Consider the following 24003-nt stretch of genomic DNA (forward strand, 5'->3'; position numbering starts at 1 on the left):
AGCAAGCAATGCAGAGGAAGAAGCACGATGGCTAAGAACAACTACCTAGAAGGCAGGAACCTAGGAAGAAACCTAGAGAGGAAGCAGGAGGAAGTATTTAACCACGTTTAAATGAGAAACATTGATTACTAAAACGAGCTGGGCAAGCTGGAGCAGAAACTGAAGTGGACCTCCTCACCTGTACGACCTCCACCAGGACTACAAATCCCATGTCTCACCTGTACGATCTCCAACATCTCATCACGGCTGATGTACCCATTCCCATCCAGGTCATACATGCTGAAGGCCCACTTCAGTTTCTGCTCCAGCTTTCCCCGTGACGTGACACTCAGCGCGATGATGAACTCCCGGAAGTCGATGGTGCCATCGTTGTTGGTGTCGAACGTTCGGAAGACGTGCTCGGCGAACTTGGAGGCATCTCCGTACGGGAAGAAGTTGGCGTAGATCTTCTTGAACTCCTCCACGTTCAGGTTGCCGCTGGGACAGTCCTTCAGAAAGCCCTAAGGAGAGAGAGAGAGAGAGAGTGAGAAAGAGAGAACAAAGAGAGAGAGAGAAAGAGAGAACAGAGAGAGAGAGAGAGAGAAAGAGAGAGTGTGAGAAAGAGAGAACAGAGAGAGAGAGAGAGAGAGAGAGAGAGTGTGAGAAAGAGAGAACACAGAGAGAGAGAGAGATAGAGAGAGACAGAGAGAGTGTGAGAAAGAGAGAACAGAGAGAGAGACAGAGAGAGTGTCAGAAAGAGAGAACAGAGAGAGACAGAGACAGATAGAGAGAGACAGAGAGAGAGTGTGAGAAAGAGAGAACAGAGAGAGAGACAGAGAGAGAGAGCGAGAGAGTGTGAGAAAGAGAGAACAGAGAGAGAGACAGCGAGAGAGAGTGTGAGAAAGATAGAACAGAGAGAGAGAGAGAGACAGAGAGAGTGTGAGAAAGAGAGAACACAGAGAGAGAGAGACAGAGAGAGAGTGTGAGAAAGAGAGAACAGAGAGAGACAGAGACAGATAGAAAGATAGACAGAGAGAGAGAGAGAGAGAGAACAGAGAGAGAGTGTGAGAAGAGAGAGAACACAGAGAAAGAGAGAACAGAGAGAGAGAGACAGAGAGAGAGTGTGAGAAAGAGAGAACACAGAGAGAGAGAGACAGAGAGAGAGTGTGAGAAAGAGAGAACAGAGAGAGAGAGACAGAGAGAGAGAGAGAGTGTGAGAAAGTCAGAACAGAGAGAGAGAGAGAGAGATAACAGAGATAGGGAACTAGAGAAAGAGAGAACAGAGAGAGAGAGAAGCGAGAGAGAGACCTTCTGTAGCCCTCGGTCCATTGCCAACCCCAGCAGAGAGTACATCATTCTCTGAAAACAGACTTTATGTCCAGCATCCATCAAGTTCCAGGTTTTTATTAGTCATATTTACAGTATACACATAGTACACACCATCCAACCCAATGTTTACTTGCATGTTCCTTCTTAACAGCTAAACAACAATAAGAAAATATAAAATATAAGAAGAGGAACTTAAAGTAAATGGCTCAGTAGAATAGAACATTTTTATTATAAATACAATAAAATAATAAACAGTCGAGCACAAGTATAAATCAAATCAAATGTGATTTGTCACATACAGGTGTAGACTAACAGTGAAATGCTTCTTAAACTTATGGATCCTTTTCCAACAATACAGAGTTAAGATAAAGATGATTTTTTTAAATACATAAACAAATGAATATGGTGACATGAGAAATAAATACACAGTGAAAAATGAATAATAATAACAAATAAAAGTAACATGTGGAACACAAATCAAATCAAATATTTCTTACATACGCCTCATACAACATGCTGTAGACCTGTACTCCCTGACCAAGGCCATGCAGCTAAAACGCGGCGGAGCTTTTAAACTTCGTTTCTATTGAACGTGCCATACAAATAAAGATATTTTTTTAATTGATTATATGAAGAGTGCCTTGGTCCTCCTTTCTTTCTGATGACCGTGAAATGCTTCCTTAAGAGACCTGACAAGCACCAACAGGAAGTAGAAAGTACAATGGCTATAGACAGGAAGTAGAAAGTACCATGGCTATAGACAGGAAGTAGAAAGTACCATGGCTATAGACAGGAAGTAGAAAGTACCATGGCAAAATACAGGAAGTAGAAAGTACCATGGCTATATACAGGAAGTAGAAAGTACCATGGCTATATACAGGAAGTAGAAAGTACCATGGCTATATACAGGAAGTAGAAAGTACCATGGGTATATACAGGAAGTAGAAAGTACCATGGCTATAGACAGGAAGTAGAAAGTACCATGGCTATATACAGGAAGTAGAAAGTACCATGGCTATAGACAGGAAGTAGAAAGTACCATGGCTATAGACAGGAAGTAGAAAGTACCATGGCTATAGACAGGAAGTAGAAAGTACCATGGCTATAGACAGGAAGTAGAAAGTACCATGGCTATATACAGGAAGTAGAAAGTACCATGGCTATAGACAGGAAGTAGAAAGTACCATGGCTATATACAGGAAGTAGAAAGTACCATGGCTATATACAGGAAGTAGAAAGTACCATGGGTATATACAGGAAGTAGAAAGTACCATGGCTATAGACAGGAAGTAGAAAGTACCATGGCCAGATACAGGAAGTAAAAAGTACCATGGCTATAGACAGGAAGTAGAAAGTACCATGGCCAGATACAGGAAGTAGAAAGTACCATGGCTTTATACATGGAGTACCAGCACCGAGTCGATGTGCAGGGGTACGCTAAAATTGAGGTAGCTTTGAACATATATACAGCGCCTTCAGAAAGTATTCAGACCCCTTGACTTTTTCCACATTTTCTTACATTACAGCCTTATTCTAAAATGGATGAAAAAAATTAATAAATCCTCATCAATCTACACACAATTCCCCATTTTTGCAAATGTATCAAAAATAAAAACAGAAATACTTTATTTCATAAGCATTTAGACCCTTTGCTATGAGACTCAAGTGCATCCTGTTTCCATTGATCATCCTTGACATGTTTCTACAACTTGATTGGAGTCCACCTGTGGAAAATTCAATTGGTTGGACATGATTTGGAAAGGCACATACCTGTCTATATAAGGTCCCACAGTTGACAGTGCAAGTCAGAGCAAATACAAAGTCATGAGGTCGAAATAATTGTCCGTAGAGCACCGAGACAGGATTGTGACGAGGCACAGATCTGGGGAAGGGTACCAACAATGTCTACAGCATTGAAGGTCCCCAAGAACACAGTGGCCTCCATAATTCTTAAATGGAAGAAGTTTGGAACAACCAAGACTCATCCTAGAACTGCCCACCCAGCCAAACTGACCAATCAGGGGGAGAAGGGCCTTGGTCAGGGAGGTCACCAATAACCTGATGGTCACTCTGACAGAACAAAGTTTGTGGTCATACGCACATCCTTAAAGACATAGGTGCTGGGCTAATGAAGAATACTAGTATAGAACAACTCCCTGACAGAGCTCCAGAGTTCCTCTGTGGAGATGGGAGAACCTTCCAGAAGGACAACCATCTCTCTACCAATCAGGCCTTTATGGTAGAGTGGCCAAGCAGAAGCCACTCCTCAGTAAAAGGCACATGACAGCCCGCTTGGAGTTTGCCAAAAGGGACCTAAAGGACTCTCAGACCATGAGAAACAAGATTCTCTGGTCTGATGAAACCAAGATTGAACTCTTTGCCCTGAATGCCAAGCATCATGTTTGTAGGAAACCTGACACCATCCCTACGGTGAAGCATGGTGGTGGCAGCATCATGCTGTGGGGATGTGTTTCAGTGGCAGGGACTGGGAGACTAGTCAGGATCGAGGCAAAGGGAAACAGAGCAAAGCACAGAGAGATCCTTGGTGAAAACCTGCTTTGGAGCTGCTCAGGACCGCAGACGGGTTCACCTTCCAACAGGACAACGACCCTAAACACACAGCCAAGAAAACGCAGGAGTGGCTTCGGGACAAGTCTCTGAATGTCCTTGAGTGGCCCAGCCAGAGACCGGACATGAACCTGATCGAGCATCTCTGGAGAGACCTGAAAATCAATCAAATCAAATGTATTTATAAAGCCCTTCGTACATCAGCGGACGTCACAAAGTGCTGTACAGAAACCCAGCCTAAAACCCCAAACAGCAAGCAATGCAGATGTAGAAGCATGGTGGCTAGGAAAAACTCCCTAGAAAGGCCAGAACCTAGGAAGAAACCTAGAGAGGAACCAGGCTCTGAGGGGTGGCCAGTCCTCTTCTGGCTGTGCCGGGTGGAGATTATAACAGAACATGGCCAAGATGTTCAGATGTTCATAAATAACCAGCATGGTCAAATAATAATAATCACAGTAGTTGTCAAGGGTGCAACTGGTTAGCACCTCAGGTGTAAATGTCAGTTGGCTGATCGCTGATCAATAGCTATGCAGCAACGCTCTACGTCCAACCTGACAGAGCTTGAGAGAATCTGCCGAAAAGAATGGGAGAAACTCCCCAAATACAGGTGTGCCAAGTTTGTAGCATCATACCCAAGAAGACTCAATGCTGTAATCACTGCCAAAGGTGCTTCAACAAAGTTCTGAGTAAAGGGTCTGAATACTTATACAAATGTGATATTTATGTTTTTTTTTTTAAATAATAAATTAGCATGTTTTTGCTTCGTCATTATGGGTTTTATTGTGTTCAGATTTATTAGGATTTTTTTTCTCTCCAGATATTATAGAATAAGCCTTTAAAATAAACAATGTTGAACAAGTCAATGGGTCTGAATACTCTCTGAAGGCACCGTAGGTAAAGGATAGACAGTAACAGCAGTATACTGTAGGTAGGGGTAAAGGATAGATAATTTACAGTAACAGCAGTATACTGTAGGTAGGGGTAAAGGATAGATAATAGACAGTAACAGCAGTATACTGTAGGTAGGGGTAAAGGATAGATAATAGACAGTAACAGCACTATACTGTAGGTAGGGGTAAAGGATAGATAATAGACAGTAACAGCAGTATACTGTAGGTAGGGGTAAAGGATAGATAATAGACAGTAACAGCAGTATACTGTAGGTAGGGGTAAAGGATAGATAATAGACAGTAACAGCAGTATACTGTAGGTAGGGGTAAAGGATAGATAATAGACAGTAACAGCAGTATACTGTAGGTATGGGTAAAGGATAGATAATAGACAGTAACAGCAGTATACTGTAGGTAGGGGTAAAGGATAGATAATAGACAGTAACAGCACTATACTGTAGGTAGGGGTAAAGGATAGATAATAGACAGTAACAGCAGTATACTGTAGGTAGGGGTAAAGGATAGATAATAGACAGTAACAGCACTATACTGTAGGTAGGGAAAGGATAGATAATAGACAGTAACAGCAGTATACTGTAGGTGGTAAAGGATATATAATAGACAGTAACAGCAGTATACAGTGTGTAGGTTGGGGGTAAAGTGTGTTGGACAACAGGGTAGATCATAGACAGTAACAGCAGTATGTGTTGGTAGGTGTAAATGTGATAGATAATAGACAGTAACAGCAGTATACTGTAGGTGGTGTGTAAAGTGATAGATAATAGACAGTAGCAGCAGTATACTGTAGTGTTGGGTAGAGTCTAGTGTGATAGATAGACAGTAACAGCAGTATACTGTAGGTCAGTGTGTTGGGTAGATAATAGACAGTAACAGCAGTATACTGTAGGTAGGGGTCAGTGGATAGATAGTGTAGACAGTAACAGCAGTATACTGTAGGTAGGTCAGTGTAAAGGATAGATAATAGACAGTAACAGCAGTATACTGTAGGTAGGGGTGAAGGATAGATAATAGACAGTAACAGCAGTGTTATACTGTAGGTTGGGGTAAAGGATAGTGATAATAGACAGTGTGTTAACAGCAGTATACTGTAGGTAGTGTGTTGGGATAGACAGTAACAGCACTATACTGTAGGTAGGGGTAAAGGATAGATAATAGACAGTAGCAGCAGTATACTGTAGATTAGAGTAATGTCACACCCTGGGACCATTGTTTACTTTGTATGTTTCTATGTTTTGGTTGGTCAGGGTGTGATCTGGTGGGCATTCTATGTTGGATGTCTTGTTTGTCTATTTCTATGTCAGTGTGATATGGTTCTCAATCAGAGGCAGGTGTTAGTCAGTGTCTCTGATTGGGAACCATATTTAGGTGGGCCTGGGTTTCACTGTGTGTTGGGTAGAGTGATTGTTCCTGTCTCTGTGTTTTGCACTAGATAGGCTGTTTTTGGTTTTCAGTGTAGACGTTTGTTGTTATTTTGTTAGTTTCATCATGTATAGTTTTGTTATTAAATTAAATTAATCACAACTACGCTGCATTTGAGTCACTCCTCCTTCACCAGACGAAAGCCGTGACAGGTAAAGGATAGATCAGACAGTAACAGCAGTATACTGTAGGTAGAGTCCAGTGGTAAAGGATAGAGTCCAATGTGGGTAAAGTCCAGTATACTGTAGAGTCCAGTGTGTTGGGTAAAGTGATGGGATAATAGACAGTAACAGTTGGGTAGAGTACTGTGTGTGGGGTAGAAGGATGGGTAGAGTAGACAGTAACAGCAGTATACTGGGGTAGGTAGTGTGTGGGTAGAAAAGGATAGATAATAGACAGTAACAGGGGTATACTGTGTGTGGGGTAAAGGATAGATGTGTTGGGTAACAGCACTATACTGTAGGTAGGGGTAAAGTGATAGATAATAGTGTGTGGGCAGTATACTGTAGGTAGGGTAAAGTGACCAGGCAATCTGGGGTAGATCATAGACAGTAACAGCAGTGTATTTGGTGTCTGAATGTGTGTGTTGAGTGTGTGTGCAAGTGTGTGTGTTGGGTGAGTCCAGTGTGTGTGTTGGTGTGTGGGGTAGAGTCCAGTGTGTGGGGTAGAGTCAGTGTGTGGGTAGAGTCAGTGTGTGGGGTAGAGTCAGTGTGTGGGGTAGAGTCAGTGTGTGGGGTAGAGTCCAGTGTGTGGGTAGAGTCCAGTGTGTTGGGTAGAGTCCGTGCAAGAGAGTTAGTGGGTCAATGCAGGTAGTTCGTGGGTAGAGCCATTTGATTGGCTATGTAGCAGCTGTGTTGGGTAGAGTCTTATGGCTTGGGTAGAGTAAAAGTGTGTTCAGGTCAGTGTGTTTTCAGAGTTGGTGCACTGGTAGAGTCCAGTGTGTGTCTGTCCAGTGTGTGGGTAGAGGTGGGTGGGTAGAGTGTGTGTCTGTAGAGTCTTGTGTGTGTGTGTCTGTGTGCGTGGGTGTGTGTGTTGGGTGTGTGTGTGGTGTGAGTCAGTGTGTGTGTGTAGTGTCTGTAGCATGTGTGTGTCTGTGTGTGTGTGTGTGTGTGTGTGTCTGTGGTCAGTCCAGTTGTGTTCAGCAGTCTGAGCCCAGAGCCCAGAAGGGACCAGGGTGCCATTTGGGATGCAATCCCAGCCTGTTGATGAAGAGGTGGGTAGAGGAAGAGGACAGTCAGGTGTGTGTGGGTCCATAGCTTGTGTGTTGGGTTGTGTCAGTGGCACCATGATGAGTCCAGTGTTTCCATCATGAGAAGATTTGGGGTAAGTCCAGTGTGTTAGGTAGAGTCCAGTGTGGGTTAGGGGTAGTGTGTTGGGGAGTCAGTGTGTGGGTAGAGTCAGTGGGTAGCCTAGTGCAGTGTGTTGGACTAGTAACCAGTGTGTTGCAAGTTCAAACCCCAAGCTGACAAGGTACAAGTCTGTCGTGTCTGGGTGAACAGTGTGTTAACCCACTGTTCCCAGGCCGTCAGTGTGTGTAAGTGTGTGGGGTAACAGTGTACTTGACTGGTTAAATAAAAGTGAAAAAAAAAAAAAAAAAAAAAAAGTGTGGGGTAGAGGTTAGTGGTACGGGGTTAGGGTAAGGTCACAAAACATTCTGTCGTAGAGTCCCTACCACTAGAATGGGTATGCATCAGTCTAGCAATCTACTGTAGGACAGTGCACCTGTCAGTCACAAAGCAACCAATGACATGGTAGAGTCCAGTCTGGGGTGATAGTCTGTGTGTCTGTAGAGTCCTGGTGCCTGTTGGCAGTGTGATTGGTAGAGTCCATTTGGGTAGAGTCCAGTGCTGGGGTCCTCCTCTCTCAGTGAATTTCAGGGCTTTACAGTGCCACCATTTAGAGTCCAGCCCCCCAAAAAAATATAAAAAATAAAATAAATTAGACGTCCATAACTGAAAATGTATAGCCATTAAGTATTTCCACTGTTTTGTTTCATAGCTGGTAGCTAATCAACACAAAGAGTCATAGAAATAATAATAATGTCCTATTTCTAAGCAAAGAAGTACATATCGAGTCCCATATATCCAACAGACACAGTGCTATAGCCCAAAGGCAGTGTGTTGGGATAAAGTCACATCCCCGAGGAGGTTGGGTAGAGTCCAGTACCTAAAACATCCTCCATCCAGGCTGCAAAGGCGGTGATTTCCTCCTCAACCACGTTTAAACCACGTTTAATTCCCCTGCTGAATTCATTGGTGGTCAGAGATTCTGTCACTATTGTGTGTAGAGTAGGTGGCAGGGAAGTCAGTGCAGGAGAATTAAACTTGGTAAAATGGAATAATTTAATAAAACAAAACATAACTCCGAAACCATAAATAGAAATTAAACAAATTGGGTACGAGGAGTCACGCACCAAATACAAAACAACACGAACTGGACATAAAACAATCTTTGACGAAGACATGATGGGAAACAGAGGGTAAATACACAACAGGTAATGAATGGGATTGAAACCAGGTGTGTAGGAAGACAAGACAAAACCAATGGAAAATGAAAAATGGATCAATGATGGCTATAAGAATGGTGACGTCGAGTCCGTGAGCACCGCCCGAACAAGGAGAGGCATTGACTTCGGTAGAAGTCATGACAAGCAGTGAATTTCAAACATAGATTTAACCACAAAGAGGTTTTTCAAGGCCTCGCAAAGAAGGGCACCTATTGGAAGATGGGTAAAATAAAATAAAAAAGCAGACATTGAATATACCTTTGATTATGGTGAAGTTATGAATTACACTTTGGATGGTGAATCAGTACACCCAGTCACTACAAAGATACAGGAGTCTTTCCTAACTCAGTTGCCGGAGAGGAAGGAAACTGCGTTTCATGGCTGTGTTGGAGAAAACTGAGGATGGATCAACAACATTGTAGTTGTCACAATAATAACCTAAATGACAGAGTGAAAATAAGGTTGCCTGTAAAGAATGAAAATATACCAAAACATTTATCCTATTTGCAACAAGGCACTAAAGTAATACTGCAGAAATGTGGCAAAATAAATACATTTATGTTCTGAATACAAAGAGTTATGTTTAAGGCAAATCCAACACAACACCTCACTGAGTCCCACTCTTCATATTTTCAAGCATGGTGGTGGCTGCCTCATGTTATGGGTATGTTTGTCATCGGCAAGGACAAGGGAGTTTTTTTTAGGATGAAATTGAACGGAATAGAGCAAAGCACAGGCAAAATCCTAGAGGAAAACCTGGTTCAGATACTGGGAAACAAATTCAGCTTTCAGCAGGACAATAGCCTAAAACAGAAGGCCAAATATACACTGGTGTTGCTTACCAAGATGACATTGAATGTTCCTGAGTGGCTTATTTACAGTTTTGACTTAAATTGGCTTGAATATCTATGACAAGGCTTTAAATTCTAGAAATGATCAACAACCAACTTAACAGAGCTTCAAGCTTTTTCTAAAAGAATAATGTGCAAATATTCAACAATCCAGGTGTGCAAAACTGAAACCATATCATGACTAAGACTTGGCATCTATAAGGTCTTATTTATGCATACATCTAAGCAATGACATGAGATAAATATATACATTAGATACACACACAAAACTAGTCAAAAGTTTGGACATCCAAAAAGACTCACAGCCGTAATCGGTGCCAAAGGGTGTGAATACTTATGTAAATTAGATATTTCTATAATTAATTTGGAATAAACGTTCGCTATCTTCATTATGGGGTAGATGGGTGAGATAAAAAAAAAACGGATCCATTTTGAATTCAGGCTGTAAAACAAAATGTGAAATAAGTCAAGAGGTATGAATATTTTCTGAAGGCCCTGTCGTTAAGGCATTTGGATAAATAATGCAATTCAGATATTATAATCATATTAGGACGAGCTACAAAGTGACCACTGATTCCATGTCTATATACATTAGGCCAGCAGCCTCTAAGGTGCAGGGGTGAGTAACCGGGTGGAGGCCGACTAGTGACAGTGACGAAGTTCAGGGCAGTGTACCGGGTTGAAGCCTGACTAGTGACAGTGACTAAATTCAGGGCAGGGTACTGGGTGGAGGCCTGCTAGTGATGGCATTTGCCTGGGGCGCTGTGCGCACTGTGAGTGAAGTGCTAAAATATTCATTTTTAGAAGAGTACAGGCATAGAAGTTGGTCTAATTTACCCAAAAAACCCTACTAAAGTGTGACTTTGTCCTTCTGTTTCCTGGCTATTTAAATTGTTTTGTTCACACACTCGGTTGTTAATCAATGATAGTTTGAGTTTGCTTAACTGCTACGAGCATAGGGATAATGTAATCTCCGGTAGACAGAACCTGTGTGAAGCCACAATAAGAATTACCCACAATAGTCCTATGCAGTTGCCATACCGGTGATGCAACCGGTCAGGATGTGTAATGGCGTAGAGGTCTGTTGAAGGAGAAGCGGACCAAAATGCAGCGTGGTGTTTACTCATGTTCTTTAATGAAAAATGACTCGACATGAAATAACTTGAAAATACAAAAACAACAAACGGACCGTGAAAACCTAATACAGCCTATCTGGTGATAACAGAGACAGGAACAATCACCCACGAAATACCAAAAGAATATGGCTGCCTAAATATGGTTCCCAATCAGAGACAACGATAATCACCTGACTCTGATTGAGAACCTCCTCAGGCAGCCATAGACTATGCTATACACCCCCAAGACAAAACACACCACAATAAACCCATGTCACACCCTGGCCTGACCAAATACATGAAGACAAACACAATATAAAGAGACCAGGGCGTGACAGGATGCTCTCGATGGTGCAGCAGTATAACTTGCTTGAGGATCTTGCTTGGGAACCATGCCAAATCTTCAGTCTACTAAGGGGGAAACCATTTTTGTTGTACCCTCTTCACAACAGTCTTGGTGTGTTTGGACCATGATAGTTTGTTGGTGATGTGGACACCAAGGAACTTGAACAGGTAATGAATGGGACCCGCTCCACTACAGCCCCGTTGATGTTAATGGGGCCTGTTCGGCCCGCCTTTTCCTGTAGTTTACGATCAGCTCCTTTGTCTTGTTCCCATTGAGGGAGAGGTTGTTGTCCTGGCACCACACTGCCAGTTACCTGACCTCCTCCCTATAGGCTGTCATCATTGTCAGTGATCAGGCCATCCACTGTCGTGTCGTCAGCAAACGTAATGATGGTGTTGTAGTCGTGTTTGGCCATGCAGTCGTGGGTGAACAGAGAGTACAGGAGGGGACTAGGTGCCCCAGTGTTGAGGATCAGTGTGCCAGATGTGTTGTTGCCAACCCTTACCAAAACCCATCAGGAAGTCCAGGATCCAGTTGCAGAGGGATGATGAATTCGTGGGCACTATGGTATTGAACGCTGAGCTGTAGTCAATGACCAGAATTTTCACATAGCTGTTCCTGTCCAGGTGGGAAAGGGCAGTGTGGAGTGCAATTGAGATTGTGTCATCTGTGGATCTGTTGGGCGGTATAATTGGACTGGGTCTAGGGTATCCGGGAGGATGCTGTTGATGTGAGCCATAACCAGCCTTTCAAAGCACTTCATGGCTACAGACGTGAGTGCTGTTCTGAATACAAAGAGTTATGGGCGCTAATCATTTAGACAGGTTACCTTCGCTTTCTTGGACACAGGGACAAGGGAGTATGGTGGTCTGCTTGGAACATGTTGGTATTCCAGACTCGGTCAGGGAGAGGTTGGTCCGCGCATGCTTAGATTACACCTCCTGGTAATCCATCTGACCCCGCGGCTTTTTGAATGTTGACCTAAAGGTTTTGCTCACATTGGCTACCGAGAGCATTATCACACAGTCATCCAGAACAGCTGGTGCTCTCATGCATGTTTCATGCTTCAGGCATTTAGCCTAAAACTGGTAGGCTCGCATCACTGGGCAGCTCGATGTCTGGGTTTCCCTTTGTAGTCTGTAATAGTTTTGCAAGCCCTGCCACATCCGATGAGTGTCAGAGCCGGTGTTGTAGGATTCAATCTTAATCCTGTTTTGACTCTTTGCTTGTTTGATGGTGTCTGAGGGCATATCATGACGATTTCTTATAAGCGTCATTAGTCTCGCAATGAAATTGGTAGCTCTAGCCATTAGCTAAATGTAGCTGTTGCCTGTAATCCATGGCTTCTGGTTGGGATATGGGGTATGTACGTACAGTCACTGTGGGGATGACATCATTGATGCACTTATTGATGAAGCCGATGACTGAGGTGGTGTATTCCTCAATGGCATTGCATTGGATGAATCCTGGAACATATTCCAGTCTGTGCTAGCAACAGTCCTTGTAGTGTAGCATCCCCTGTCGTTAAGGCATTTGGATAAATTCCACTGGTATTCCTGCTTGTATTGTTTCAAGTTGACCCTGGTTATTCCATGTTTCTTATTAGTAGTGGCCCTGGGTTCCAGTATGTTTCTTATTAGTAGTGGCCGACTGGTTATTCCAGTATGTTTCTTATTAGTAGTGGTTTCCCTGGTTATTCCAGTATGTTTCTTATTAGTAGTGGTTTCCCCGGTCTGAAAAGGCCAGGGATGAACACCTGTTGGAGATTAGGAATAATATTCTAGCTGTCTGTCTGCTGTCACCTTCTACCACTATATTAGGAATAAGGTCTAGCTGTCTGTCTGCTGTCACCTTCTACCACTATATTAGGAATAAGGTCTAGCTGTCTGTCTGCTGTCACCTTCTACCACTATATTAGGAATAAGGTCTATCTGTCTGTCTGCTGTCACCTTCTACCACTATATTAGGAATAAGGTCTAGCTGTCTGTCTGCTGTCACCTTCTACCACTATATTAGGAATAAGGTCTAGCTGTCTGTCTGCTATCACCTTCTACCACTATATTAGGAATAATGTCTAGCTGTCTGTCTGCTGTCACCTTCTACCACTATATTAGGAATAAGGTCTAGCAGCCTGTCTGCTGTCACCTTCTACCACTATATTAGGAATAAGGTCTGGCTGACCTGTCTGCTGTCACAAACTTCTACCACTATATTAGGAATAAGGTCTAGCTGTCTGTCTGCTGATCACCTTCTACCACTATATTAGGAATAAGGTCATCTGTCTGTCTGCTGTCACCTTCTACCACTATATTAGGAATAAGGTCTATCTTCTGTCTGTCTGCTGTCACCTTCTACCACTATATTAGGAATAAGGTCTAGCTGTCTGTCTGCTGTCACCTTCTACCACTATATTAGGAATGAGGTTTGTTGCTGTCTGACACCAAGGAACTTGTCACCTTCTCCACTATATTAGGAATAAGGTCTAGCTGTCTGTCTGCTGTCACCTTCTACCACTATATTAGGAATCAGGTCTAGCTGTCTTTGTCTTGTTCTACCACTATATTAGGGAATAAGGTCTAGTTGTTGTCCTGGCTGTCACCTGCCAGTTACCACTATATTAGGAATAGGCTGTCTCATCATTGTCAGTGATCAGGCCATCCACCTTCTACCACTATATTGATGGTGTTGTCTGTCTGTTTGTCATACCACTATATTAGAATAAGGTCTAGCTGTCTGCTGTCACCTTGAGGTACCACCAGTATTGAGGAATAAGTGTCAGCTGTCTGTCTGCTGTCACCTTTACCACTATATTAGGAATCCAGGATCAGTTGCAGAGGGATAGCTGTCTGTCTGCTGTCACCTTCTACCACTATATTAGGAATAAGGTCTAGCTGTCTGTCTGCTGTCACCTTCTACCACTATATTTTCATCTGTCTGTCTGGTAGGAATAAGCCAGTCTATCTGTCTGTCTGCTGTCATCTGTGGATCTGTTGTCTGCGAATTGGACTGTCAGGATGCTGTTGATTGAGCCTACCACTATCAAAGAATAATGGTCATCTGTCTGTCCGGGCTGTAATCATTTAGACAGGTTACCACTATATTAGGAATAGGGACTATGGTGTCTCTGTCATGTTGTATTACCACTATATTAGGAATAAGGTCTATCTGTCTGTCCCTGTCACCATCTACCACTTATTAGTTGAATAAGGTTTCTGTCTGTCTGCTGTCATTATCCACTATCATCCAGAATAAGGTCTATCTGTCTGTCTGCTGTCACCTTTACCACTATATTAGGAATAGGTCTATCTGGTCAGCTGTCACCTTCTACCACTATATTAGGAATAAGGTCTAGCTGTCTGTCCAAGCCCTGTCACCTTCTACCACTATATTAGAATAAGGTATAGTTGTAGGTCAATCTGTAATCCTGTTTTGACTCACTATATTAGGAATAAGGTCTAGCTGAGGTCTGCTGTCACCTTCTACCACTATATTAGGAATAAGGTCTAGCTCTGTCTGTCTAACTGTCACCTTGCCTGTAATCCACTTCATTGGGAATAAGGTCTAGTCACTGTCTGGGGATGACATCATTGACCACTATATTAGGAATATGACTGAGGTGGTGTTCACCTTCACCATGGCATTAGGAATAAGGTCTATTCTGTCTGCTGTCACCTTCTACCACTATATTAGGAATAAGGTCTATCTGTCTGTTGCTGTCACCTTCTACCACTATATTAGGAATAAGTATCATTTCAGTCATGGTTTCTACCCTGGTTATTAGGAATATGTATCATTTCAGTTGTGGTTTCACCTTCTACCACTATATTAGGAATAATTTCAGCTGTTGTCTGTTGTCACCTTGTTTCTTATTAGGAATAAGGTCTATCTGTCTGTTATTCCAGTATGTTTACCACTATATTAGGAATGGTTTCTGTCTGTCTGCAGGGATCACCTTCTACCACTATATTAGGAATAAGGTCTATCTGTCTGTCTGCTGTCACCTTCTACCACTATATTAGGAATAAGGTCTAGCTGTCTGTCTGCTGTCACCTTCTACCACTATATTAGGAATAAGGTCTAGCTGTCTGTCTGCTGTCACCTTCTACCACTATATTAGGAATAAGGTATAGCTGTCTGTCTGCTGTCACCTTCTACCACTATATTAGGAATAAGGTCTAGCTGTCTGTCTGCTGTCACCTTCTACCACTATATTAGGAATAAGGTCTATCTGTCTGTCTGCTGTCACCTTCTACCACTATATTAGGAATAAGGTCTAGCTGTCTGTCTGCTGTCACCTTCTACCACTATATTAGGAATAAGGTCTAGCTGTCTGTCGCTGTCACCTTCTACCACGATGTTAGAGTTATGATTACGTTGTCGTTGGGTCACCTTTGTCGATGTTAGAGTTTGCATTGCGTGCATCTGTGTGTGTTTGTCTGTGAGTTTGTGTGTGTGTGTGTGTGTGTGTGTGTGTGTGTGTGTGTCTGTGTCTGTGTCTGTGTCTGTGTCTGTGTGTGTGTGTGTGTGTGTGTGTGTGTGTGTGTGTGTGTGTGTGTGTGTGTGTGTGTGTACACTGACCTTGTACCACTCCTGTAGTTCGTGGTCGGAGAACTCAGTGTTCTCTCTCAGGTCCTGAAGCATCTCCGGCCTCAGCTTGCTGTTCTGTTTCCCCATGGCAACGACGCAACACCGTGGCGACACACACTCGGTCTCTGAGACAACCTCAGCGATGGACTACAGCGGCAACAACACCGACCAGGTCCCAACCTGCCAATCACAGAGCAGAGAAGAGAGGGAGAGGGCGTGAGCAACCAATTACAGACTAGAGAGAAAAGGGCGGCAATCAGTTAAATCAGGAAGCAATCAGAAACCAAATAATAAATAATTAGAGAAGTGTCTATGGGCTGTAGCCATGACGACTGGTGTATGCCGTCCAATCAAAGGTCAGCCCTACAGTTGTAGAGAGAAAGCCAAAGATCAGTGACCAATGCAAGACCACCTACCTCCTAGTATGTAATGTCATCCATTACAACTGAAGTCAGTCAAATAAAATAATCTGACACTTTGAGCCTAGGATTTGAACTGTGTAGCAACATCATGTAGTGTTTTACACAAAATGCAATGGTATTACAATCGCCGGGCGAAAAGGTTCAATATCAGGGGATATCTTTATCGATATAATTCCAGATTTCTGACATGTTATTAGATATATGGAGTAGACATGCTCTAGATATGCATGTTCTTAGTTTCATCAACGGAGCTAAGATATTCTACATAAATGGGAAAGTTTCTACATGTATCCAATGTGGACCACAGAAAAATCCCTGCTACTTTACGAGTCATCATTTAAATTATATTACAATATTACAATTATTATAATATTAACATATTATATTATATTATATTAGAAGGCATAGAAAGGCAAATATCATCATAATTTAATCCAAGTTTCCATCTCTGATATTTCTGTTTTTTATTTTATTTTAAATGCAGCATAGCATATCCAGAGCTCCAATCACAACACCTGTTTTCTGTAGAGATGCAAACGTAGGACAATCTTGCAAAAAAATATATGCCCTGCCCTGTTTGTTACGGACGGTGGATGCCGATTGGGTGCCGATTGGGTCGTCATCAACGGTCCCTCACAATACAGATCCAATGTGGTGACAGTGTTGTTGTCACGACTTCTGCCGAAGTCGTTGCCTCTCCTTGTTCGGGCGGTGCTCGGCGTTCGACGTCACCGGTCTTCTAGCCATCATTGATCCTTTTTTTCATTTTTCCATTGGTTTTGTCTTGTCTTCCCACACCTCTGTTTTCAATCCCATTCATTACCTGTTGTGTATTTAACCCTCTGTTTCCCCTCATGTCTTTGTCAGAGATTGTTTTATTGTCAGTGTAGTGTTGTTGTTGTATAGGTGCGCGTCGGGTCTTCGTACCCATATTTGTTTTGTTTTTCCTGTTTAGTGTTATGGAGCATGTTACGTGGACATTATTAAAAGACTCCATTTTACACTCCGTTTGACTCTCCTGCGCCTGACTTCCCTGCCACCTATTACACCTATGCATGACAGTTGTTGCATAAATGCATAAATCATGAATCAAAATTGTGTCGATATTGCAAGAAAACATTGTTATTTTACAAGGTAGCTACTCTGCTTCATTCCTGATGAGAAAATGAACTGGGACAAGCTAGCTAGCCAGCCAAGTTGGTAGTTAGCTAGCGAGCTAAGTTAGTTAGATAGCTTAAAGTAGCCAGTATTACAAAATATGCCTAAACGTTTTAAAATGTTAGCTGTCACCTTAAAGCTTGATAGGGAGTAAAAATAAAGAATACCTCAACCACGCCCACACATTGGGGAAGACAAACATTCCATTCACCCCCATTGTAAAACAGTGGCTGAAAGCAGTGGAGCAGGGAGTCTAGTGGTTAGAGACAGGTAGCCTAGTGGTTAGAGACAGGACAGGTAGCCTAGTGGTTAGAGGAGGTAGTCTAGTGGTTAGAGGCAGGTAGCCTAGTGGTTAGAGGAGGTAGTCTAGTGGTTAGAGACAGGTAGCCTAGTGGTTAGAGACAGGTAGCCTAGTGGTTAGAGGCAGGTAGTCTAGTGGTTAGAGCAGTTAGCCTAGTGGTTAGCAGGTACAGTGGATAGAGCAGGCCCAGTGGTTAGAGACAGGTAGCCTAGTGGTTAGAGCAGTGGTTAGGTAGTCTAGTGGTTAGAGGCAGGTAGCCTAGTGGTTAGAGGAGGTAGCTTGTGGTTAGAGACAGGTAGCCTAGTGGTTAGAGACAGGTAGCCTAGTGGTTAGAGGCAGGTAGCCTAGTGGTTAGAGCAGGTAGCCTAGTGGTTAGAGACAGGTAGCCTAGTGGTTAGAGGCAGGTAGTCTAGTGGTTAGAGGCAGGTAGACTAGTGGTTAGAGACAGGTAGCCTAGTGGTTAGGAGGCAGGTAGCCTAGTGGTCAGAGCAGGTAGTCTAGTGGTTAGAGTCATCAGTGGTTAGAGACAGGTCTAGTGGTTAGAGCAGGTAGTCTAGTGGTTAGAGGTAGGTAGTCTAGTGGTTAGAGGCAGGTAGTCTAGTGGTTAGGAGGTAGCTAGTGGTTAGCCTAGTGGTTAGTGGTTAGGCAGGTAGTCTAGTGGTTAGAGGAGGCAGGTAGCCTAGTGGTTAGAGGAGGTAGTCTAGTGGTTAGAGCAGGTAGCCTAGTGGTTAGAGACAGGTAGCCTAGTGGTTAGAGGCAGGTAGTCTAGTGGTTAGGTTGTCTAGTGGTTAGAGCAGGTTGTCTAGTGGTTAGAGACAGGTAGCCTAGTGGTTAGAGGCAGGTAGCCTAGTGGTTAGAGCAGGTAGCAGGTAGCCTAGTGGTTAGAGCAGGTAGCCTAGTGGTTAGAGGAGGCAGGTAGCCTAGTGGTTAGAGGCAGGTAGTTAGGCAAGTAGCCTTGTGGTTAGAGGCAGGTAGCCTAGTGGTTAGAGGCAGCAGGTAGCCTAGTGGTTAGAGACAGGTAGCCTAGTGGTTAGTGGTTAGAGACAGGTAGGTAGTGGTTAGAGGAGGTAGCCTAGTGGTAGGCAGGGTAGTGGTTAGAGGAGGTAGTCTAGTGGTTAGAGGCAGGTAGCCATTGTGGTTAGAGGCAGGTAGTCTAGTGGTTAGAGGAGGTAGTCTAGTGGTTAGAGGAGGTAGTCTAGTGGTTTGAGGAGGTAGTCTAGTGGTTAGAGCAGGTAGTCTAGTGGTTAGAGCAGGTAGCCTAGTCAAGTGGTTAGATCAGGTAGCCTAGTGGTTAGAGGCAGGTAGGTAGTGGCAGCAGGTTGTGGTTAGAGCAGGTAGAGTCAGGTAGCCTAGTGGTTAGAGCAGGTAGCCTGGTGTTTAGAGGCAGGTAGCCTAGTGGTTAGGAGGCAGCAGGTAGCCTAGTGGTTAGAGACAGGTAGCCTAGTGGTTAGAGGAGGCAGGTAGGTAGTGGTTAGAGGAGGTAGGTAGGTAGTGGTTAGGAGGCAGGTAGTCTAGTGGTTAGAGCAGGTAGTCAAGTGGTTAGAGGAGGTAGTCTAGTGGTTAGAGGCAGGTAGTCTAGTGGTTAGAGACAGGTAGCCTAGTGGTTAGAGGAGGTAGTCTAGTGGTTAGAGACAGGTAGCCTAGTGGTTAGAGGAGGTAGTCTTGTGGTTAGAGACAGGTAGCCTAGTGGTTAGAGCAGGTAGCCTAGTGGTTGCAGGTAGCATGGTTAGTAGTCTAGTGGTTAGAGACAGGTAGCCTGGTTAGTGGTTAGAGACAGGTAGCCTAGTGGTTAGAGCAGGTAGTCTAGTGGTTAGAGGCAGGTAGCCTAGTGGTTAGAGCAGGTAGTCTAGTGGTTAGAGCAGGTAGTCAAGTGGTCAGAGGACAGGTAGCCTAGTGGTTAGAGGCAGGTAGCCTAGTGGTTAGAGGCAGGTAGTCTAGTGGTTAGAGGCAGGTAGCCTAGTGGTTAGAGCAGGTAGTCTAGTGGTTAGAGCAGGTAGTAGTGGTTAGAAGGTAGTCTTGTGGTTAGAGCAGGTAGCCTAGTGGTTAGAGCAGGTAGCCAGTGGTTAGAGGCAGGTAGCCTAGTGGTTAGAGGAGGTAGCTAGTGGTTAGAGACAGGTAGCCTAGTGGTTAGAGGCAGGTAGTCTAGTGGTTAGAGGTAGCCAGGTAGCAGGTAGTCTAGTGGTTAGAGACAGGTAGCCAGGTAGTCTAGTGGTTAGAGGCAGGTAGCCTAGTGGTTAGAGGCAGGTAGCCTAGTGGTTAGAGGAGGTAGTCTAGTGGTTAGAGGCAGGTAGTCTAGTGGTTAGAGCAGGTAGTCTAGTGGTAGAGACAGGTAGCCTAGTGGTTAGAGGCAGGTAGCCTAGTGGTTAGAGGCAGGTAGTCTAGTGGTTAGAGGCAGGTAGCCTAGTGGTTAGAGGCAGGTAGCCTAGTGGTTAGAGGCAGGTAGCCTAGTGGTTAGAGGCAGTAGTCTAGTGGTTAGAGCAGGTAGCCTAGTGGTTAGAGGCAGGTAGTCTAGAGCAGGTAGTCTAGTGGTTAGAGGAGGTAGCTAGTGGTTAGAGCAGGTAGCCTAGTGGTTAGAGGCAAGTAGCCTTGTGGTTAGAGGCAGGTAGTCGTAGTGGTTAGAGGCAGGTAGCCTAGTGGTTAGAGGCAGGTATCCTAGTGGTTAGAGGCAGGTAGCCTAGTGGTTAGAGGCAGGTAGCCTAGTGTTTAGAGCCAGTTAGCCTAGTGGTTAGAGGCAGGTAGCTTCGTGGTTAGAGCAGGTAGCCTAGTGGTTAGAGCAGGTAGCCTAGTGGTTAGAGGCAGGCAGCCTGGTGGTTAGAGGTAGTTAGCCTATTGGTTAGAGGCAGTTAGTCTAGTGGTTAGAGCAGGTAGCCTAGTGGTTAGAGCAGGGAGCCTAGTGGTTAGAGGCAGGTAGCCTATTGGTTAGAGGCAGGTAGCCTAGTTGTTAGAGGCAGGTAGCCTAGAGGTTAGAGGCAGGTAGTCTAGTGGTTAGAGACAGGTAGTCTAGTGGTTAGAGGCAGGTAGCCTAGTGGTTAGAGCAGGTAGCCTAGTGGTTAGAGGCTAGTGGTTAGAGGAATCCTAGTGGTTAGAGGCAGGTAGCCTAGTGGTTAGAGGCAGGTAGCCTAGTGGTTAGAGGAGGTAGGTAGTGGTTAGAGGCAGGTAGCCTAGTGGTTAGAGGAGGCAGGTAAGTAGTGGTTAGAGCAGGTAGTCCAGTGGTTAGATCAGGTAGCCTAGTGGTTAGAGGCAAGTAGCCTAGTGGTTAGAGGCAGGTAGCCTAGTGGTTAGAGGCAAGTAGCCTTGTGGTTAGAGGCAGGTAGCCTAGTGGTTAGAGCAGGTAGCCTAGTGGTTAGAGTTCGCAAACCACAATCTAAAAGCTCCTTTATCCAGACGGATTTATTCCGTGTCTGAAAGAATTATATGGAATTAATATTTGTACATTTATTGAGCATGTCCTCTAAACCCAAGTAAGCATCAGAAACGGTGCCCATTTAATATTAGGGAGGACAATGCTTTGTTTTTAATAAAGCATGGCCATATTTCTATTATATTGGATGACTGTCATTCATATTCCGTTCACCAAAGTTCAATGTAACATCAATAGGTTTAGGCTCCTACACGATACTCACGTTTTCCCTATAACCTTCACGAGGTTCCCACAACCTAGCCTATGAATTTACAACTTATGTGCACAGGTCGAGATATATGACAGACAGTGATACATTCAATACCGCCTTGCACACTCTTGCCTGCGTCTAGCTGATCTAAGGTGTAATCATTAGTCCAACAGTTGCAAACAAGAGTTTCTATTGGACAAAATTCACATATGTTGCAGCCCCATTTCATTCCGTTCTTTTTCGTTATATTTAAGAAAGGTTTTTCAACAGAATCGGCGGAATGAATACGCCCCTAATCACATACAAACACAGTTCACTTTCATAGCAGCCACATACAGACACAGTTCACTTTCATAGCAGCCACATACAGACAGCACTTTGCTCATTGTAATTCCTTCTTGCATCTACAAGCTCTTCTCCTCTCTCATCTTTTCCCATCATTTGTGGACTTCAGTGCACAAGACATTAGCTGTCTGTTACCAGGCGAAAAAAAACCTTTCCAAGTCAAATCTTCATACCATAACCGCTACACACAGCATACATCGTTGTCACCATGTAATATTATAGTCAACATAGCCAATAGAACTAATGCATTAGTAAACCCGCTACAATCGTGCCGTACAGTGATCAGTTTAGCAGTTACACCGGCGGGTGCCATTGGCAATCAATTCATTCAACCAAAAGCTTACTTTGACTTGGAAGGGTCCCAGCGTTGGATAGCCATAGCCAGCTAGCTAACACAGCATCCCTCTCTGTTGGATAGCCATAGCCAGCTAGCTAACATAGCATCCCTCTCTGTTGGATAGCCATAGCCAGCTAGCTAACATGGCATCCCTTTCTGTTGGATAGCCATAGCCAACGAGATAACATAGCATCCCTCTCTGTTGGATAGCCATAGCCAGCTAGCTAACATGGCATCCCTCTCTGTTGGATAGCCACAGCCAGCTAGCTAACATGGCATCCCTCTCTGTTGGATAGCCATAGCCAGCTAGCTAACATAGCATCCCTCTCTGTTGGATAGCCATAGCCAGCTAGCTAACATAGCATCCCTCTCTGTTGGATAGCCATAGCCAGCTAGCTAACATAGCATCCCTCTCTGTTGGATAGCCATAGCTAGCTAGCTAACATAGCATCCCTCTCTGTTTGATTACCATAGCCAGCTAGCTAACATAGCATCCTTCTCTGTTGGATAGCCATAGCCAGCTAGCTAACTTAGCATCCCTCTCTGTTTGAGCCGGGTGTTTGAGTAGGCTAAACTAGCTAGCTGCATTCACTAGCTAACAAGCTACAGAGTGCTGTTGAGGCTACTGTAGACCTTCACTGCAAAACAGTGTGTTTTAATCAATTATTTGATGAACTGAATATATTTAATACGATTTTATCCACTGAGGAGGCTGGTCCTCCCATTCGTCCTCTGATCAAATAGCATATCAAGATCCAGATACGGACCTCAGCCAGGAGAAGCACATCTGGAATCAATATAGCAACACATCTTGAATGTGCTGAGAAAACACACATATATTTTTTTATCAAGGCAAGTCAGTTAAGAACAAACTCTTATTTTCAATGACGGCCTAGGAACAGTGGGTTAACTGCCTGTACAGGAGCAGAACGACAGATTTGTACTTTGTCAGCTCGGGGGTTTGAACCTGCAACCTTCCGGTTACTAGTCCAACGATCTAACCACTAGGCTATAGGACGTGACGTAGCTCAGGACATCGAATGAGTCCATATTTCGGCCAATGGAAGAGTTATCCCAATATCACATCTGTCTAAAAGACTCATCTGAGTTCATACTGTCATGATCCACAAAACTCTAAACGTACATTTAGGACATGGCCTGTGCTCTGTAGAATATCAAACACATGTCATGTAAAGATATCCACTGATATGGACCCTTTTATACTCCGTGAAATGTATTGTGCATTCATGTTTAGCAGTGTTTTATCTCATGTGCAAGAGTTCATTTTCTGTTCCGTCCTATTTAACTTATAACTATTTAGTATGTAGGGCTTTCCAACGCTCACGACAGGACCCGAAACAATTCACAACCGTTCGATAATCCTAAACGTCAACGTTAGCCTCCATCCACTATGACGTCAATGAGACAGACTGGGTTTATCTTCGGTCAGCTGTGTGTTTAATATGAGTCAGTTCAGAGACGAGAAGAGGAGATCCACTAATCTCTACCTCGTCGGAACCATACAATACCAGACAGTAGCCTATATCACCAGCTATTAGATATATAGTCTATATCTCTTTTAACGAGCTATTAGATATATAGTCTATATCTGGAGCAGTCTTTCAAAAAGCTATTAGATATATAGTCTATATCTGGAGCAGTCTTTCAACCAGCTATTATATATATAGTCTATATCTCTAGCAGTCTTTAAACGAGCTATAAGATATATAGTCTATATCTCTTTTAATGAGCAATAAGATATATAGTTCTGGTCTAATGTAGTGCACTATATAGGGAATAGGGTTCCATAGGGCTCTGGTCTAAAGTAGTGCACTATATAGGGAATAGGGTTCCATAGGGCTCTGGTCTAAAGTAGTGCACTATATAGGGAATAGGGTTCCATAGGGCTCTGGTCTAAAGTAGTGCACTATATAGGGAATAGGGTTCCATAGGGCTCTGGTCTAAAGTAGTGCACTATATAGGGAATAGATTTCCATAGGGCTCTGGTCTAAAGTAGTGCACTATATAGGGAATAGGGTTCCATAGGGCTCTGGTCTAAAGTAGTGCACTATATAGGGAATAGGGTTCCATAGGGCTCTGGTCTAAAGTAGTGCACTATATAGGGAATAGGGCTCTGGTCTAAAGTAGTGCACTATATAGGGAATAGGGTTCCATAGGGCTCTGGTCTAAAGTAGTGTACTATATAGGGAATAGGGTT

The 24003-nt window shown here is 43.7% G+C and overlaps 1 protein-coding gene across 1 annotated transcript in view; it reads right to left on the reverse strand.

Annotated features, from left to right (window-relative positions):
- LOC135551682 (hippocalcin-like protein 1) overlaps positions 1-24003 on the reverse strand; it is an 89594-nt gene that overhangs the window by 12750 nt on the left and 52841 nt on the right. Inside the window, exons 2-3 of the mRNA XM_064982860.1 lie at positions 15603-15791; positions 219-500 (exon numbers count right to left, since the gene is read on the reverse strand). Of these exons, the coding sequence (XP_064838932.1) occupies positions 219-500; positions 15603-15698 (378 nt within the window). The 5' untranslated portion in view covers positions 15699-15791. The remainder of the gene's footprint in view (positions 1-218; positions 501-15602; positions 15792-24003) is intronic.

This window comes from Oncorhynchus masou, chromosome 13, assembly GCF_036934945.1.
Source record: "Oncorhynchus masou masou isolate Uvic2021 chromosome 13, UVic_Omas_1.1, whole genome shotgun sequence".
Classification (NCBI taxonomy): Eukaryota; Metazoa; Chordata; class Actinopteri; order Salmoniformes; family Salmonidae; genus Oncorhynchus; species Oncorhynchus masou.